Genomic DNA, 16,720 nt, shown 5'->3' with positions numbered 1-16,720 from the left:
AAATAAATAAATATTAAAAACACAGTGTTTAAAAGAAAAGAAAGAAAGATGGATCTGGTGGCAATTTGGAAAATGGGTTCAAGTAGGGTGAGACTGGAGGCTGGCTAACCAGCAACTCTGAGGATTTTGTCTAGAAGTGTGGTGAGTAGAGGCTGAATAAATTGATAATGGGACAAAGACCAAGGACATGGTTAAAAAATTATTAATAAGTTCCATTGACTAGCATGGGAGATAGATAGGCTGTGGGAAGTGAGGGAGAAAAAGAAGACGATGATGCTTGAGTTTTAAAGCTTAAATGATTTTTCCTTAAGACAGAACAGCTGGAATGTTTCCTTTCTAGTGTTATCATTTGCGACTTTTCCAGAGAGCCTGATCTGCAAAAGCCTTCCAGGAACTTATGTTCAGGGCACGAGTTTTCTACTAGTTTATCAATGATTGTGTCATAGCTCTTAGATATTTCTTACTCAAAATCTACATGAAAAAAATTCTTACACCAAAAAAGGAAGTAATGGCAATAAAATTTAGAACTGAACTCTGCTGAAATGTGTATCTGAGAATTCCTGGCAAGGAAGGATGTGAAGCCATCAGAAATGATGCTGTCTACTGCTCCATGACAAGTCATGAAAAGACACAGAGGGTTGCTCAGCAGGCATCTCTGTCTACTTGGATGTTCTCCAATTGAGTGGCAAGGAGAAACTATCCTTTGAGGAAAGAGGAGGGAGAGAGGATTTATCTGCCTAGATTCCTCCCAGTGGATGTCTTCCAATGGTCAAAATTTTCCCCACAAGGAGAATGCCCCTGTACTTCTGGGTTGTGTCATCTAGTCTTTTCAGTAACCTTTTGGGATGCTAGACTCTAAACCCTGATATGTGGCATTCTGTCTAAACCCAGAAATGATGATCAGAACCAGAAATGCCAAGAGCGTGGGTGGTCGGTCAAGGCTGAGTCAACACACTCAGCGCGAGTTACTGGGTGGCCTTAGGTGGCAGATGACAGGGATAAGCAGAGTTTAGGGGACTGTACTTGATAGGTGGAGTAGTAGTTGGGGCCCTGGGAGATAGGCGGAGTTGAAGGAATCTGAAAGGGCTCAGAAGATTTGTGCTCCATACATAACCTATTCTTATCTATGTCATTGCTGCACACTAAGTGCTCTGTTCACATCATCTAATCTTTTTAACCTTATAGACATTTTACAGGTGAGGAAATTAAGATCCAGAGAGGTTACATGTGTTGGCCAAGGCCACACTGCTAGAAATGCAGAACGATTTGGAAGGAATTTACGGGTCACAGTACTAAACTGGCAGGCTTGGAGGAAAGCTTCCTGCACTTGACTGTCAGCATCGTGAAGTTGAGACCTTGTCTGTTCTGTTGCCACAGATGGTACGTGTTCAGTTAGCATTGCTTAAATGAATTTAATAAACAAGACACTCCATTACTAGAAAAAGTATTATATTTGCAATTCTTTCTCCTTAACTTTCCTATTATGTAATTTTTCAAAATCATAGGATTCTGGGCCCCTTTTGAATGCCGAAAAATATAGTTTAGAAGAAAAAAAAAAAGAGAGTCTTAATTATATACAACGTGAATTTTCATTGGTAGGAATACTTCTCTCACCTACAGTATATTATTTATGGAAAAGCGCTCACCTAGAGCAGAATGGAATCCCCATCTCATCATTTAGAAACAAATTGTTAAATTTTAACAATACACCAGCAGATTTTCTTTATCTCAAATGTTATACTTTAAGCATGTAACCTTAACTCCTATATAGTAATCAGTCATCAACAGTATAAAAGCCTTTGAAGCACAACACTTAGTAAGTTATTAAGATCCCATAGCTTTGGAAGCCCACAATATTACAGATATTTTGGCTTTTCCTCCTTTGACAGCTATAACTAAGTTTGTGTTTGATGATAGTTTGGTGAAAATTGAATATGGAAACATTATTTAATAACACAGCATCTTGAATAGTATATATGTCTGCCGATGACATATATATTCTGGGTCTAATATCAAGAAAGAAGAGGGAGGGACTTCCCTGGTGGCGCAGTGGTTGAGAGTCCGCCTGCCAATGCAGGGGACACGGGTTTCTGCCCCGGTCCGGGAAGATCCCACATGCCGCGGAGCGGCTGGGCCCGTGAGCCATGGCCGCTGAGCCTGCGCGTCTGGAGCCTGTGCTCCGCAACGGGAGAGGCCACAATAGCTAGAGGCCCGCGTACCGCAAAAAAAAAAGAAACAAGAGGGAGATAATGTATAAAATGTGGTTTGCAGTTACACGGCTTTTTTATTTCTCACAAATGTAAAAACTGATCCTAAAATTTATATGGAAATGCAAGAGACCTCAAATAGCCAAAGCAATCTTGAAAAGAAAGAATAAAGCTAGAACTCATATTTTCTTGTTTCAAAACGTCCTGGCATAAGGATAGATATATGGATTGATGGAGTAGAATTAAGGGTTCATATATAAACGCTTATATTTATCGTCAATTGATTTTTGACAAGGGTGCCAAGGCAGTTCAATGGGGAAAGAACAGTCTCCTCAACAAATGGTTCTGGGACAACTGGGTATCCACATGCCAATAAATCAAGTTGGGCGCCTATCTCACACCATATAACAAAATTATCTTGAAATAGACATAAACCTAAAGGTATAAAACTATGAAATTGTTAGAGGAAAACATAAGTATAAATCTTTGTGATGTTGGGTTAAACAATGGGTTCATAGATATAATACCAAAAGCACAAGTGACAAGATAAGAAGATAGATAAAGTGGACTGTATTAAAATTAAAAAGTTTTGGACCACAAATGATATCATTAAGAAAGTGAAAAGTCAACCCAAAGAACAGGAGAAATATTGCAAATCGTATATCTGATAAGTGACTTGTATCCAGAATGTATAAAGAACACTAACAATTCAGTAATAAAAAAGACAAATAAGCCAAAAAAAATGGGCAGTGGATATGAATAGGCATATCTCCACAGAAGATGTACAAATGGCCTATAGGCTCATAAATTATAAGTCGACATCATTAGTCATTACTGAGTTGCAAATCAAAACCACAGTGCAATATCATTTCACATCCCCGTGGGATGACTATAATCAAAAAGACAGACAGTAACAAGTACTAGGGACAATGTGGAGAAATTGGAGCCCACATTCATTGCAGCTGAAAATGTAAAGTGGCATAGCCACTTTGCAGAAAAGTTTGACAGTTCATCAAAATGTAAACCATAGAGTTACCATATGATCCAGCAATTCTAGGTATATACCCAAGAGAAATAACAACATATGTCCACACAAAAACTAGTACACGAATGTGCATAGCAGCATTATTTATAATAGCCAAGAAGTTTAAGCCACCCAAATATCCATCAACTGAGAAGTAAATTGTGATACATCTATACAATGTATATTTTATACAGTATTCACCTGTAAAACGGAGTGAAGTACTGGTACATAGTATAACATGGATGAACTTTGAAAATATTATGCTAAGTGGAAAGAAGCCAGTCACAAAAGGTAACATATTGCATGATTCCATTGACATCCAAGGTCCAGAATATAGAGACAGAAAGTAGATTAGTGGTTACCTAGGGCTGGAGGTGGGGAAATGTGGACTCATTGGTAATGGGTATGGGTTTTTTTTGGTGAGGTGATGAAAATGTTCTAAATTTAGATTATAGTGATGGCTGCACAATTCCGTGAATATTTTAAAAACTACTGAACTACACACTTTATTTTTTTTAACATCTTTATTGGAGTATAATTGCTTTACAATGGTGTGTTAGTTTCTGCTTTATAACAAAGTGAATCAGTTTTACATATACATATATCCCCATATCCCCTCCCTCTTGTGTCTCCCTCCCACCCTCCCTGAACTATACACTTTAAATGGGTGAATTGTACAGGGGTGTTGAGGAGGTGGAGGGAACAGTTAACTTCTCTGAGCTTCAGTTTCGTCATTTGTAAAATACTTAGTCCATACGTTTTTTTTTTTTTTTTTTTTTTGCGGTACTTGGGCCTGTCACTGCCGTGGCCTCTCCCGTTGCGGAGCACAGGCTCCGGACGTGCAGACTCAGCAGACATGGCTCACGGGCCCAGCTGCTCCGCGGCACGTGGGATCTTCCCGGACCGGGGCACGAACCCGTGTCCCCTGCATCGGCAGGCGGACTCTCAACCACTGCGCCACAAGGGAAGCCTCCGGTCCATATGTTTTTGTTAGAGTGAAGTGAAATGCCTGATGAGCATCTGGCCCTTGAGAAGCGCACGGCAATCAATATTCTTCAAGGAGGTGATTTGTAACCCATTTTCAGCGTGGATTTTAGAGAAGATGATGAACAGGATGGGCTGTTTCCTAGACAAATTTACACGCAACCTCAATTTAATACATAATTTTAGAGGATTCAAGGCTCCTTGAAGCCCATCTACAGGTCCTCTAGGTCAGTATTTCTCAGGGGGTCTTCACTGGAGTTCACTGATGGGGAACCATGTTAGGAATTCAGATGTCAGCTCTGCTCCTCTGCATTAGAATCTACACATGAGAACAGTCCTCTACGTTTTAAACTTACCCCACAAGGTGATTCATGTGCCCTCATTACCATACAGATTAAATGACCACAGTCAATATGTCCTGCCTGACATTTTGGGTTATTTGCAGGAATAAGAGAATGCAGCCCATGTGCACTCAGAATGTGCTTTTATGTGATTGGCTTGTCTTTCCCACAAGACAGCAAGCTCCCGAGTACTGGAAACTCTGCCCAGTAGCCTCCTTCACATACCCACACAGGAAAGGTGCTGTGACCTGAGTGAGTTCATCACAAAGGAGGCTCACTGCCTGGTGTTACAGGAAAATTAGCCCTGTGTGATGGCTTCAATTAGGGTCCAGCAGACACTGTCATTATTTGAGTTTGTAATACCTATTTTGCAATCCAATTCTCGGAAAAATAAAACATCTGAGATTTCCTAAGTTTCTCTATGAACATCAAATAGCTCCTTATTTAGTAAAAGTTACAAAGTCAAAGATACAAAATCAGCAGAGATTAAACCAGCTTTTGATTTGATTGTGCTTAAACCTAACTTTCAACAAATGTGTATGTACTTTATCTGCATAGGAAATGCCTTAAAAAATAACTTTTGTTTTATATATGTGTGTATGCGTGTGTGTGCAAAAGAATAATCCCACATAATTCCAATGCTCACTGCCCGGACATAATCATGTTTTAATTTTTCATGAATATCTGTTCATATCTATATAGAGATATTTAGATATGGAAGAATACACAGTCTGACATCATTTCCTTGAGAAGCCCTTCCCTAATCTTCTAGCCCCATCCCAGTCTAGATTAGGTTTCCCTGTTACACCAATTCATATCGCCTGTACTTTTTTCTTGATATCCCTCATTAGAGAAGAAATTATTTAGTTAATTAGTATAGATGTTTTCTGCTATATATTTCCACCATGAGATAAACTCAAGAATATATATATATATTCCTGAAATATATATATTTCTTGAGTTAACAAGGGGTAATATTAAAGGTCTGTGTGTATGTGTGTGCTTCTAAAGCCAGTTAGCTGCCATCTCAAACATTTTGTCAAGAGCAATCATGAAAGCATCACGTGGAAACAAAGAATGCTACTATAGCTCTCATTAGGAACCACTGCCTTTGGTAGACTTGAAACAGAATAGGGAATTCACACATACACACACACTCTCACACACACACAGAGAGTTTGTGAAAAGCAGTATGAGGCATAGAGGATACCTGGCTGAATTGAGCCTGGTCTGGTCATCTTTACTGAGTGTCACTGAGAGCCTTCTCTAGGTGGGGGCAGGCACCCTCTCATCTAACTCTAAATCTTATGTCAGACCCATGCTGGTTTTCAATGAAAGTTCATTAGGCTTCTGGTGAGGGTACTAAGAGTTCCAGGAAATGACACTGCTCATTATTTTAGAACTTTCTCTAGAGTATAAAAACTTAGTCTCAGTTGTCAGCAGAAAGATGTATAAAACTGTACAAAGCTTTATCTTCTTAAAGCCTCAGTTTCTTCATCCTTAAAATGGGTGTAATAATACCTACCTCAAAGTCTGGGAATAAAATGCATTGATGGAGTTAAAACTGAAAAGGATTCTTGAGAGGCCCATTGATATTTCTCCATAAATAGAAGAGTAAGACTACCTCGAAGCTCTCCACATCTGAGACCCTCCATCCTCACTCCCAGCAGGAAAACATCTCACTGAACTTTCCTACTGAAACATTTGCTCTTATTGACAGTAAGGGCAGAGATTGAGGTAAGGCTATGAAATGATCTATCAAAGCTATTACCATTGTCACCTGTATTCCAGATTTTTAAAAAATTTTTTTACTGGAGTACAGTTGATTTACAATGTTGTGTTCGTTTCAGGTGTTATTCTAGATCTTTATCCAAAGAAAACTCACCCTAGAAAATAGAAGTCTTGACAATCATTGTATATGTCACCTTCTGAAGCTGAAGAAATCAGAAAAGCTTTGATTGTTACTATCAGATAAGAACTAGCTGGCGTTACACTTCCTTTTCTGACTGTGCAGAATTAAAACCTGCAGCTTCACTTGAATGTTTTTGGAAATACTGCTTCATGAAAGAAGCTGGACATAAAAGACCACACATTATATGTTTCCATTTATATGAAATGTCCAGAAAAGTTAAATCCTTAGAGACAGAAATCAGATTGGTGGTTTCCAGGGGCTGGAGGGAGAAGAGGGGGAGAAGTGACCCCTTAATGGATACAGGGTTTTCTTTGGGAGTGATGAAACTGTTTTGGAACTAGATAGAGGTGGCGCTTGCACAACACTGCAAATATACTAGATGCCATTGAACTGTACACTTTCAAGTGGGTAATCTTATGTGAATTTCATCTCAATTAAAAACAAAAAGGGAGGGGTGAAGAAAGGGACTTTCCAAATGCTGTGTTCTTAAGAAGTCCTGTCTCAGTGAAAAGATGACTAAGGTGTGAGGCATAGGTCAATCCCTAGAAAAGCTGGCAGAGCGAAGAAAATGCCCAAGGGCAGAGTGTACTCTGTACAAGGACTTGGCAGGATGGGGTGTGGAAAGTGCTGCGTTGAGATCCCCCCTCATTTACTGATTCAGGGTTCCACCAATTCAACAAATGGTCCTTACAAAGACCAAGTGCAATCAAGTCCACTTATTGTTAATTGTGTGTCTCCTGTTGTTAGACTCTCAGCTCCAGAGTCTTTGGATATTTTATTAACATTTTAGTGAAAGGCTTAAAATGGTGCTGGCTCAAAAACAGTTGCTCAACAAGGATTTTCTAGAAGACTAAAAATTCTCTAGTTCTGTTTATGCACCTTCCTTTCTGTAGCAGTGTGAAGTCTGAACAAGGTCCAAATGAAGCAAAATTCTATAGCCCTTTCAGAAAACTTTGCTATCTCCTGTTGCCTAAGATGAAACTAGAAACACCCACGTCCAGGTGCTGGGTTGTCACGTCTGAGCTATCCCACCCTAGCCCCGCACCCAAGGGACCAGACTGCATAGCTGTCCTGCTCTGTTCATCCTTTGAGTGGGACCTTCTCTGCTGGGGCAACGGCCCACTGGAGGAGTATCCTTGGAAGAGTAGGGGGGCCGAGGCTTTGCGTAGAAATTGTGAAAATGCTGCCAGTACTGGTCAGAAAATCCTGGTGGTGATAGTCACAGTGATAGAGCACTCCAGGAGATTCCTGAAACTTCATTGCTAAACTTCCCGCACATCTGCTTCTCTCGGCAGGGTGAAGCCCATGATCCAGCCATTACCAGAAGGCACTGGGTCAGTTATCTGGAAGCAAAGATAAGCCCATGGGAGTCCAAAAGCAAAGCTAAGACAATTCTGTTGAGTCTGTCAAGTCCTGTTACCCAAATATACACATAAATGGGGTAAAACTTTTAGGGATGCTCTACAGACTGTCCTAGATCTGATTATCACACAATAAATGTTTCCAAATACTTGCTGTGAACATGAAAGGATGAACAAAATGCACATTTCTGCTCTGATTAATCTATGAGGAGAGGGGATTTCATAAAATTTTATTCAAAATACAAAATAATAAGTGCCATTACAAAGGGAGTTAAGAATAACTTCTGTGCCTTAATCTCTCTTTCTACTGGTATGTATTTGTATAATGCGGTTTCTTAAATTACGGTCCAAGGGCCTTCAGCATGATGATTATCAAGGGTGCTTGGTAATATGCACATTCCCAGGCACGGCCCTGGATCTACGGAACATCTCTGGGAGCAAGACCTGGGAAATACGCAGTTTAAAAATTTCCTCAGGTGATTCTTATGCACATTAATGGTTAACAGCTCGTTCCATAGTACATTATAATTGATTGCACTTGCCCGTGTATTTTCTTCTTGTTCCTCTCCAAGTCACAGGAAGGGCAAGCCAGATGTGTCTTTCATCTTCTAGATGAGGAAACAGAAACTTGGAGATGTTCAATTCAAGGTTGTAAGTTAGTTTGTGGCAGAGCCAGAAATTGAACTTGGAATTGCCTGATTCCAGACTGAGTCTTGATCTACTACTCCAGGCTGTGCTTGGCCTCTACCAGAAAAAAAAAAAAAAAAAAGAATCAAAATACGAGATGACTGGGATATGTTTTGGTAGGGAGAAGTCTTTTATACAAGGAGGGCAGTTAGTACTAGGAGAAACACTGCCATCTTGTGGCCAACTGAGAGCAAAGTGTAGCCTTGTTATTTATTTTATTTTATTTGAATTAATTAATTAATTAATCCTCTATGTAACTGAAAACAACTTGAGTGCTAGCTGTAACTTAAAAATGTAAAACAAAACAAAACATTGTTTCTGATCATCTAATGACAAAATTGGGGCCTTGGGGTTAATATAGAATTGTAAGTGCACTTCTTGAGGGCCACCCCCTCTCAATCTGACCAAACAGCAGTGATACACAACACATTTTAAAAGGAAAACTAAAAGGCACAGGCAGGCTAAAGAATAAGAAATCCTTCCTTGCTAGAAGAATGGAAAACAACAGCAAGATAATTAATGACCTGGACAGAAACCAAAGCCTTGTGAGATCAATGCCTGGTAGGAAAGCAGAGTTTGCTCCTGGGTTTAGCCAAGAATAAATGTGCCCACCTGAGGCAGAGGACAAGAGCCAGGCTCCCTTCTTAAAATCGGAGACTAAGGCAGAGCTTTCTGACTGGTGAAAGACAGCTAAACAGAACTTCTGCCAAACACTGCCTGGGACTATGGCTTATATGATGTTGTGGGGCTTGGGATCCGGGAAGACCTAGGCACAACCTCATGACATGGAACTGAGCCAAGCTGCCTCCAGATACATGACTGAATATGTGACAGCCCCAGTGTCACCAAGGGCTGTGAGTTGCAAAACACATCTATAAATCCAGGCTCAGAACTGGGGACTCTGAAAGCCCTGGTAAAAGAAGCCACAAAACTACTAGATAGAGGTGAGTGAAGAGAAATAAGAAAAAACCCAAATCTGTTATTCAAGATGAACCTACAGAGCTCAAAAATACAAGAAGAAAATCACACCAGAAAAGCCACACTACAAAATCAGCATGAAATCACTGCAGTTAAGGTTAAGATAACAAAGCAATTCTAAAAAAGACTTTAAAATAACTGTAAGATCCTGAAAGAGATAGATGGTAGAATAAAATCTATTGAACTCTAATAAATTGCCAATGAAAAACAAGCAGAAATGAAACAGGTACAAGTGAACGTGTGAAAGAAGCCCTTAGAAATGCTAAGAATGAAAAATGTAGACAACAAACTATATACCTCAGTGGATGTAATACTCCAGCCTGATTAGTAAGAAAGAAAAGAGTTAATTTGAAGAGAATGAAGAGGAATTCCCCCAAATGCAATATATAGAGACAATTATACTAAAAAATTAAAAAAGTAAAAGTAAGAGACCTGAAGAATAAGCCAAGAAGCTTCACCAGATAATACTAAGAGTTTCAAAAGAAACTCTTCTGAAAGAGAAAATAGCTGAGAATTTTCCAGACAGGACAGAAGCTACAGCCCTATCTTTCTGATTAAAAATTTACTCTTATTAAATAAGTTAAGTAAAAATAAATCTACATCAAAGCTCGTTGTAGTGAAACAGCAGAACACCAAGGAAAAGGTAGGGGAAACTTTAAAACTTATCAGAATTAAAAAATAAACATTACCTTTGAAGGAATGATATTTAGACCAACAGCAGACATTCCATCAGCAGCGATAAATGTAAGAAGACAGTAGATTAACATTTTCAAAGTGATGAGGGAAAACTGCAAGTATTCTGGCATAAAATTCTATACTCAGATACATTACCTTTCAGGAGCGAGGATGGACAAAATTCTAAGTTGCATTGACTATATACCTTATCCAGACAGCTCTACAGAAACTGATAATTCAATAGCTAAAAAGTTTCTGATCAAATCGATGTTGGGAGAACTCCGTATGCAAACCAATGTGGAAGAGCAAGATATCTGAGTAAGCAAGTCTCACCATATGATCTATGACCTCTTTCTACAAATAACCTTTTTTCTACAGCTCATGGGTGACACTCTTACCCAGGATGTCCGCCACAAAGAGGACCAGACCAGGTTCACCACAATAAGGGTGATCTTGAACCAAGGGCCACCTCAAGCTCTGGATCATGGCTGTGATTACTGGGAATGGTCACACTCAAGTGAAACTATGAGGGAAAGAGCCATAGCACCAAGTCCCAAGACCTTCTCAACTTCCCTCGTCCTCCCAAAGGAACCTGAAATTCTCGGATTGGAACTTACCAGAGTAGGTACAGGATGTTCTCTAACTCAACTTCACCTTGCAAAGTACAAGGTGAAGATACTGTGGATTCTGTTCTAGACCACCGCAATAAAGCAAGTATCGCAATAAAGCGAGTCACACAAATTTTTTGGTCGCCCGCTGCATATAAAAGTTATGTTTATACTATACTGCAGTCTATTTAGTGTGTAATAGCGTTATGTCAAAAAAATGTACATACCTTAATTTAAAAATGCTTTACTGCTAAAAAATTCTAACCATCGTCTGAACCTTCAGCAAGTCGTAATTTTTTTTGCAACAGTAACATCAAAGATCACTGATCACAGATCACCATAACAAATATAATCATAATGAGGAAGTCTGAAATATTGCAAGAATTACCAAAATGTGCATGAAGTAAGCAGATGGAAAAAAAATGGCGCTGATAGACTTGCTCGATGCAAGGTTGCCACAAAACCTGTTTGTAAAAAACACAGTATCTGTGAAATGCAATAAAGCCAAGCACAATAAAATGAGGTGTGCCTGTAGGACTTCTGCTTCTGGCCGTGAAGATTAACTAGTATCAGACTTGCCCCCCCTGCTGTCTAGAACCAGAAAACCAGGTAACAGTGCGGACTATCCCTTAGAGAAGAGAAACTAATGAGGTGATCTCTATGACCACTGAGCCTTCCTGCCCACAAGCCCTCTCCCGATCCTAGTACAGGAGGGACTCTAAGCAGAGAGCAGCCATCTTGTCAAGTTGAGGGGCAGAAGGTTAAGTTTAGGAGGCGGAGGCTGCCAGGCTTTTCGGAACAGAATACTGAAAAGAGGGAAGCTACACAGAAAAAGAGTTCCGGAAATCGGTACAGAGATTCTCTGGAGTCTTCGGATGATACTATGTGCACATGCAGGGATAAGACTCCAAGAGCCAGCAAAGAACAGCTACGGGTGCTGTAAGCAGAACAATTCCCAAAGCTGACATAGGAGTAGGAGACTGTTGACACCCCAACCAACCAGAGTGAAGAGATCCCATTGAAAAGCCACAGGGAATACTGGACTTTAGTAGTAGGGCTAAACCAGCCATAGAGTCAAGGTTACCAGATCTGCCCTAACAAAGATATAGACCTGAACTATCAATGCCGTAACCAGTCCAAACTGAGATGTGCTTGTAAGTATAAATAAAATACAAACCAGAGTTTGTGGGCTTTACTATGAAAAAAAATGTAAATTATATCATTAATAGTTTTTATACTGCTTACATTTGAAATGATAATATTTGGGAAATGATGGGTTAAACAAAATATATTATTAAAATTAAGTTTTAAAAAAGAGAGATAGTCCAGTGGTCACTACGTAGCCAGAAACGGAAAGTATGCAGGAAGGATTATTTCAAAATCCCCATTTAGCTTTCTTACCAGTAAAACCAACCCTTTGAAATATTTACTTTCTTAACCACACGTTCAGTGCCTGATATATAATCCTGTTATAGTAAATCCTCACATAATAACTAATTATGTGTTTAGGAGAGGGGTATTTTTGAGAGTAACAGCCTATGGAGGAAATTATTTAACTACTAAAGGGCTTTAAAAAGGAAATACCTCCTAAGAGACCAAAGGAAGGATGAAAGATTTATAAACAGGTTACATTTAGCAATAGATGGAAAAAAGAAAACAAAAACAAAAAGCAAGGCCCCACCAAAAAAAGAGATAACCAGAGATACCAAAAACATGATTTTAATTAAATAGTTTTACCTATATTTTCTATTTCCAAACATAAGAGGAAAACACCTTCCATCAATGGAAGCTCTTTAGGTAGTTCTGAGTATCTGTTTCAGCTTATAACTGTCTTCAGCTTACAACTATATAAATATTAATAGTATTTATTAACATTCACATTTAGTATAAACTTTCGAAAGTGTTTAAATGTAAAAGTAAGGAAGTGGTAGTGGGGAAAGGGGCTTGTTTGTCTAAGAAGCTACAGGAAATAACAAGAGCAATTCCTGAAACCTGATATGATTTCACTTTTGCTATGTATAAGCTGCCTTTGCATCAAGAGAGAACACATGGGGAGTTGCTGAACGTTTTGTGGCGGATGGAGCAAAATAAGAATCTACCTTATCAGCTTTGGTGGTAGACATGGGTTCATGCTATGCCACAAAGCTACCTTCCGTAAGACCAGTTAGTCTCTCCAAACTAAGCTAGGTGTTTCCAAGGGCAGTCCCAGCTTTGCATGAATCAGTTAAGTGTTTCTTAGGCAGTCCTTCCAAGTCTGGGGGTGCACAGGCCACCAAGACGCACATCAAGGAGAAAATGGAGAGGTGCCAATGATCTAGTAATTCTTTCCTGATCAAAATGTTTTGACACCTGAGAAAGAAGTGGATTATTTTGATCCAAAGTGACAAACAAATATAAAATAGCCAAGCGTTATAACTGAGTCTGCATTTTCTATGTGAATTCAAAATTGAAATATTTCACCATGAAATGTCAATAATCTGTGCAAAGACCTTTGAGGTAGAACTTTATTATATTCTACATTCAGATGTATGTGTAAGCTTTCCCTGAGTATGCTCCTCTCAAAACTGTAAACAAAATTTACAAATATGGTAAAATCTCTAGAATTATCAGTGGAGCTGGGGAGGTAATTTAGAGCCAGTTGATTGTGACATGACAACAAAAGAGCACATCTACTGATTTATGGAATGAGGTCAGTCTGTGGATAGGCATTTGTATTTACAGATGTTAATTACATTCATACTTACAGAATCATATGTTAGATACTTGAACATGATCTGAAATCTTTTGTCCTTTGCATACGTTCTTTTTTGCGTACTTAACATGCCCCTGTATTTACTCTTAACTGTGTCCGTCTTCCCAGCTAGATTTTAAACATCCTTGAAGGCAGAACCATGAGATGCTCAAAGCCTGTAAATGTATTAGCTCTACAAATCTAATAAATGAAAAAAGAAAACACACCCAGTAAAAAAAAAAAGCCAAGCAATATTTATAGCTTGCAGCTACCCAGAACTTATTCGAACATTAATCTTTCTTTAGTAGATTCTTAGAACTGAGTTAGTTGTTTTTCACTTTAAGCCAAGCTTTCATTTTCATTTTGCAAGTCTGCATTTTCATGTTCACTAGTAATGTCCTTCTGGACTATATCTTGAATTTTCTCTGCAAGAGCATGAAGTTTGGCTTTTCTGAGACTTTTAATCAAAGTGCAATATGCATCTTTCTTCCCATGACTTTGATACCAATTACGGAGCAGTTGGACTTTCTGTTCAGCTGTATCTTGAGGATTGTCGTGCTTGATCTCATCTATTTTAGTTTCCTCCATACCATTCTTCCGAACAAATTCTTTAACTTCAGTTATTTTCATTTGTTCAGCAATACTAATGATATGTTTTCCCAAGTCAATGTCTGAAAAATAGAGAATAGTCTCTGAAAATTTGTTTTTCTGAACAAAAGTCCCACTTCTGAAAACCATGTTTATTTCTCCTCTTACAGTACTTAAGAATATGGGTAAGTCCTAGAGATCTAAAGAGCCAGTTAGGGAAAATCAAAAACAGAAACAACCTTGGGTTCTAATCCCAACTCCTCCTGTGTCCCCAGTAATTTGCTCTATTACCTGGGCAAGATACATAACATCTCTGTGCCTTCTTTTCTCATCTATAAAGTAAGAGGGCTGGAAAAGATCACCTCTAACGTCCGTGTGGATTTGATGATCAATGACCCACACATCTAAAAGGCTGGCCAAGAGTTTATATGACCATCTTATCACTGACTCACAGGTCGAAGAACAGAACAGAATAGAATCATGAATGTTGTTACGGAACTAGGATACACCAATAATAACTGAGTCTACAATTCAGATTAGCCTCCGAGTCAATGTAGGCAGGAGTTCTATACTACACCTAACTGCTTGTGAAGGAAAATTAAGCCTTCAGAATACAGCATCTTATGTTACCTGAGTATCGGTTATACATTTAAACAAACTGCTTAATAAACCCTTTTTGGTGAGCAGGAAGAACTGGAACCTCAAGAAACGGCAAGACCCCACTATATGTTACTGAAATTCACAAAATTATTTAACTCTAAGATTAGCCTGTGACTCCTAAGGAAGCCAACTCGATGAAATAAAATGATAAAAGTTTTACCTGTGAAATTCACTGGCATCATTTCCTGGGGAGAAAAAAAATGGGGGGAAGGAGAAAGACAAAATATATTTAGAATACTCTAAATGTAATAGAATACTCTAAACGTAATAAAATACTCTAAATGTATAAATTTAGACTAAGTGACTAAGGAGGATTCTTTCACCATTCAAATTTTTATTTTGAAAGCTTCCAGCCTAACCAGAAACTAAGGAATATTGGCTTTTTTTTTTTTTTTTTTACGGAGGCAAGGAACCTAAGTAATTTGTGGAATGTGCTGAGATTATTCTTTATATAGACTCATGAAAATAGACATAATAACCATAATCATTCTAAAATTTTCTTTACTGTAACTATTCTAATTTTTGACACGGCAACATAGTTTAAGTTGAAATGATTTTGTACCATATTGATTTAAAGAACCCTAAGCCTCACTGGCCCCAAATGAGAAAATCGTTATTCATCAAGTGAACTGGTTACTCTCCCCAGTGTATCTTTTGCTATATGTGTGTGTGGGTTGTTTTTTTTTGTTTTTTTTTTTCCCGCTCTGTGTGTGGCTTCTGGGATCTCAGTTCCCCGACCAGGGATTGAATCCTGGCCATGGCAGTGAAAGCCACTAGGCTACCAGGGAACTCCCTCTTTTGCTATTTGAAATGCTTTGATTCCATGTTGTAAAAAGATATGGTGACAGATAAGGTAACAAGTGTCTGGAGAGAGCTGAGTTGTACCTTTACAATGGCTTTAAGTGTTATCTCTGTGCCTGGACTTGGATACGGAATCCCTGCTCTGGTAAAGGATGTCTCTCTGCACTTCTCTTCAGGATAATACCAACATGGAACATGGAAGCTTGGCCGCATCCTTTTCTCAACTCCCTTTGTGTAAGTGAGAATTTATTACTAAGAATTAATTCTTGTTATTTGTATAGAAGCTTCTTATCAACTGGGAACCATATCTTAATTCATTTTTGATGCCCCTCTAACCCATGCACACACAGGCATCATAAATGTTTGTTTTTAAAAAAGTAAAGGTAAAAAGCTGAAGGACTACCTTCTCTATTTTTTTAAGAAAGCTGATGCATGTTTCAACACTTACAGTATTTGAGGCTATAGATTTCTGGTGACCATTCTTTCTATTCCTGCGCCGTCTTTTCACCTCTGAAAGATCCAAGAAATTTCTATCAGACTCAGGTCTCAGCCTTGTAGGAAGCATGTGAGAATATACTCTCATACTAAGAGAAGTGTGAGAAGAAAGGAGAAACTCATTCATTGAAATTTAAAGCAACCGAGCACCATAGAGGCAGATTCGTCCTGATTTTGAAAATTCCATCCCACCGAGTCAAGTGGTCTAGAGATATGCCACACCTTAATGGAGCCATCCAGTTACCACACACTGGCCTAGCCTGAAGCTGGCTTTTGACTTATTGTATGGCCATCACCACTCCCTCTCTCTGGCTTGAAGCTGGGCACAGAAGCCATAGGCTGTGGAAAGTCGACATCAGTTTGCCATGAAGTGACATTTAATGCCCCAAAACTCAAGTACACACACTCACAAATAATTCAAATATATATACTCAATAAGTGTATGCCTTGAAGTCAGTATGAGGTGGAAGAAAGAAATCTAGAAGTCTCCAAGCACAAGTTAAGTGTTTATATTTTTAGTTAAACGATCTCTAATGGCAAGGCAATCTCTTTATCTTCAGCTGACCTGGAGAAACAGTGATTTGTTCCAACAGAAAAAGAAAAATTGGATGTTTCAGAGTTATTGAAAGTTGGCACCACCATGTGTTGTATGAATGATCTAAAGGGAT

The 16,720-nt window shown here is 38.8% G+C and overlaps 1 protein-coding gene across 5 annotated transcripts in view; it reads right to left on the bottom strand.

Annotated features, from left to right (window-relative positions):
* Positions 1–7,823: 7,823 nt before the first annotated feature.
* The window catches only part of FAS (Fas cell surface death receptor), a 31,782-nt gene continuing 22,885 nt past the window's right edge, over positions 7,824–16,720 (bottom strand). For 4 of the 5 annotated variants that reach the window (XM_029244632.1, XM_029244633.1, XM_029244634.1 and 1 more), the window contains 3 exons: positions 16,006–16,067; positions 14,917–14,941; positions 12,481–14,179 (listed from right to left, as the gene is read on the bottom strand). In XM_029244632.1, coding sequence (XP_029100465.1) covers positions 13,848–14,179; positions 14,917–14,941; positions 16,006–16,067 — 419 coding nt within the window. In that variant the 3' untranslated portion in view covers positions 12,481–13,847. Of the gene's footprint in view, positions 8,574–12,480; positions 14,180–14,916; positions 14,942–16,005; positions 16,068–16,720 lie in introns of those variants that run through there. The other variant, XR_003796947.1, reaches the window with a different exon arrangement.

The sequence above is a fragment of the Monodon monoceros genome, unplaced genomic scaffold (assembly GCF_005190385.1).
Source record: "Monodon monoceros isolate NGI ecotype Baffin Bay Population unplaced genomic scaffold, NGI_Narwhal_1 Super_Scaffold_4, whole genome shotgun sequence".
Taxonomy (NCBI): Eukaryota; Metazoa; Chordata; class Mammalia; order Artiodactyla; family Monodontidae; genus Monodon; species Monodon monoceros.
This window is presented reverse-complemented; position numbering and strand designations above follow the sequence as displayed.